General features: G+C 44.2%; 1 protein-coding gene across 1 annotated transcript in view; it reads right to left on the bottom strand.

The window, feature by feature from the left end:
* NBL1 (NBL1, DAN family BMP antagonist) overlaps window positions 1-2,990 on the bottom strand; it is a gene marked incomplete at its 3' end in the record, with an annotated part of 6,777 nt that continues 3,787 nt past the window's right edge. Inside the window, 3 exon segments of the mRNA XM_072426458.1 lie at window positions 1-185; window positions 668-779; window positions 2,634-2,815. Coding sequence (XP_072282559.1) covers window positions 1-185; window positions 668-779; window positions 2,634-2,803 — 467 coding nt within the window.

Raw genomic sequence — 2,990 nt, 5'->3', positions numbered from 1 at the left:
TGCTGGGGACGGCCAATGTTCTCGTTGGGGGAGAGTGCCTCCTCTGCCGTGTTCAGGTAAACGTTAAACATGGCGCCGTCCTGGCTGAGCTCCTTCCCGCAGGACTGGCAGCTGCAACGCAGAATCTTCTCCACCAGCTTGTCCACCCGCGGCACCTCCTCGTTCCCTGGGCACTCCAACGTCACCTGCGGAGAGAAGCCAGAGGACATAAATTTCATACACGCCCACTTAGAGCGGAAATGTACAGGACACACCCACTTTCAAGCGGGAAATATCCTGGACACGCCCACATATGTATACATATCTAGGGTATGCCCACTAATGTTAAAAAGTATTCAAGACACACCCACTCACATATACATGTCTAGGACACGCCCCCTTATGGTATACATATTTAAGACACGCCCCCTTATGTGTAAATATTTAGGACACGCCCCTATTATGTGCTAAAGGAAAGTTTATTCTGTGCTTGTTAAGTGGACCTGTCATGAGAGTCACCCACAGGCTGCTATAATACAAGCATGTAGCCAGTAAAGTTCCAACATCCAATCTGCCCCCATTTCAAGACAATGACACAAAAATCACTGAAGCCATGAAATCTGGGTTACCGGCATTTTCAGGAATGGGTCATGTGACACACACTGCTCAGATCCCATTGGATACTCACCACATCCCACATGGAACGCGCCGGCATGCAGGAGTCGCAGTGCACCAGGGACTCGGTGGACTGAGGGAAAGTGTTGGGGACGCTGTAGCTGAAGCACTGACCCAGACACGCCCTGAAATCAGACAAATGAAACATTGAGAAGATCAGCACTGACATTCACTGCACAATCACCAGCAGGTGAAAAAAATCTGCCAATCACACACAATACAATCTGATTGTATGATCTATTCATCTGATTGGATGTGTAACAGGAGATTGGCCAATCAGGTTGTAAGTTGTGTGATCAGCTGATCAAAGAGATTTCCAGAAATCACCAGAAAACAAAAAACGTCAATCTGCCGAGCGGAATATCTCAGCTGTTCAGTTATATCGTCACCAGATGATCATCAACAGAGATCATTGATGTATAATATTACATTTTATTCGTCTGTGACCCCAATAGAGGGGTTCTTCTCACTTCTGAGTCGGTGACACCTGAAGGGAGATATGAAGACTGGGACGGAAAGCCAAAAATGGCAATAAAAACATTCTCAGATATTCTCACCTCCCCCTCTATTAAAACTTGGTTTTGTATTAATCTTTGTGCCCATTGGGGGAAATTTGACATCACTTTCTAATTATATATAGTTGGTGGTGAGTTGTAATACACTATGGTGAACACTAGGGGGCTCTGCCATAGTCAATCTATTAAGTTACAGTGTGGCTGGTCAGTTGTAGTAATCTTTTTTGACTACTAGGGCGCAAATTTCTGTATTATATGATTTGAAAGTGTTACTGGTGTGTTGTAATACACAGTAGTGAGCACTAGAGGGCGATGCAGAAATCTTTGTATAACGTTACATTGTTTCTGGTGAGTTGCAGTACACCTATGTGAACACTAAGGGGCTCTGCCACAGATCAATGTATTATATCATGAGCCCTTGCTACTGATGGGTTGTAATACACGGCAGTGAACACTAGGAGGCTCTGTAACACATAATTGTATTATATCATAGTGTTAGTGGNNNNTATATATAGTTGGTGGTGAGTTGTAATACACTATGGTGAACACTAGGGGGCTCTGCCATAGTCAATCTATTAAGTTACAGTGTGGCTGGTCAGTTGTAGTAATCTTTTTTGACTACTAGGGCGCATATTTCTGTATTATATGATTTGAAAGTGTTACTGGTGTGTTGTAATACACAGTAGTGAGCACTAGAGGGCGATGCAGAAATCTTTGTATAACGTTACATTGTTTCTGGTGAGTTGCAGTACACTTATGTGAACACTAAGGGGCTCTGCCACAGATCAATGTATTATATCATGAGCCCTTGCTACTGATGGGTTGTAATACACGGCAGTGAACACTAGGAGGCTCTGTAACACATAATTGTATTATATCATAGTGTTAGTGGAGAGTTGTATTACACTTTTGTGAACACCAGGGGGCTGTGCCACAGATCACTATATGTGACTGCTGCTGGTGGGATCAAATTTACAGCAGTGAACACCAGGGGGCTCTGCGCTCATCTTTGTGTTATATTATGTTATTGTAAGCTCTTTGGGGCACTGTCTGTATCTGTCTGTCATTTACTACCCCTATTTAATGTACAGCACTGCGTAGTATGTTGGTGCTATACCAATACTAGTTATAATAATGTTATATTAATAATAATATTAATATTAATAATATTCTTTATGGCGAGTTGAAGTACACTTCTGTGTACACTAGGGGGCTCTATCACACAAGTATTATGTCATATTGACATTGTGTTTGGTGGGTTGTAATACACAACAGCAGACACTAGAGGGCTCTGTAACACATCATTGTATTATATCACATGACAGTGATGCTGGTGCATTGCAGTACACAGCATTGAACACCAGGGAGGCGCCACCACCCATTGGTGCAATACTTGATGGGGCCTAGTTGCTGGTACAATTCTGGGAATAGGTTTGCCACAATCACCCCGGTCACCCCATTTACCTGTTCTGGATGGATTTGGACTCGCAGCCGCTGTGGCCGACGATCTGGGTGATGTTTTTGGCCTCGCACCAGGCGCTCTTGTCTGGGAATAGGGCCAGCCGGTTAATCGGGGGCGGAGCTGCGAAAATCGCTAGCGGAAGCAAGAAGCCAATTAGAAACCAGAGCATCATCGTCACCTACAACTGGAAGAGAAAACGTCATCAGCGACATTGAAATTACAAATAAAAGTCATACAAAAGGCTAAACCGTGGTGTCAGAGCAATTTATCTCCTATTAACCCCCTAAAGAGAACCTGTCTGCTGCGGGGAGGAGGAAGCATTGCCTCAGTCCCCCCATTGATCACATGATGGGAGCAGG

Source organism: Pyxicephalus adspersus, chromosome 11, assembly GCF_032062135.1.
Source record: "Pyxicephalus adspersus chromosome 11, UCB_Pads_2.0, whole genome shotgun sequence".
Taxonomy (NCBI): domain Eukaryota; kingdom Metazoa; phylum Chordata; class Amphibia; order Anura; family Pyxicephalidae; genus Pyxicephalus; species Pyxicephalus adspersus.
This window is presented reverse-complemented; position numbering and strand designations above follow the sequence as displayed.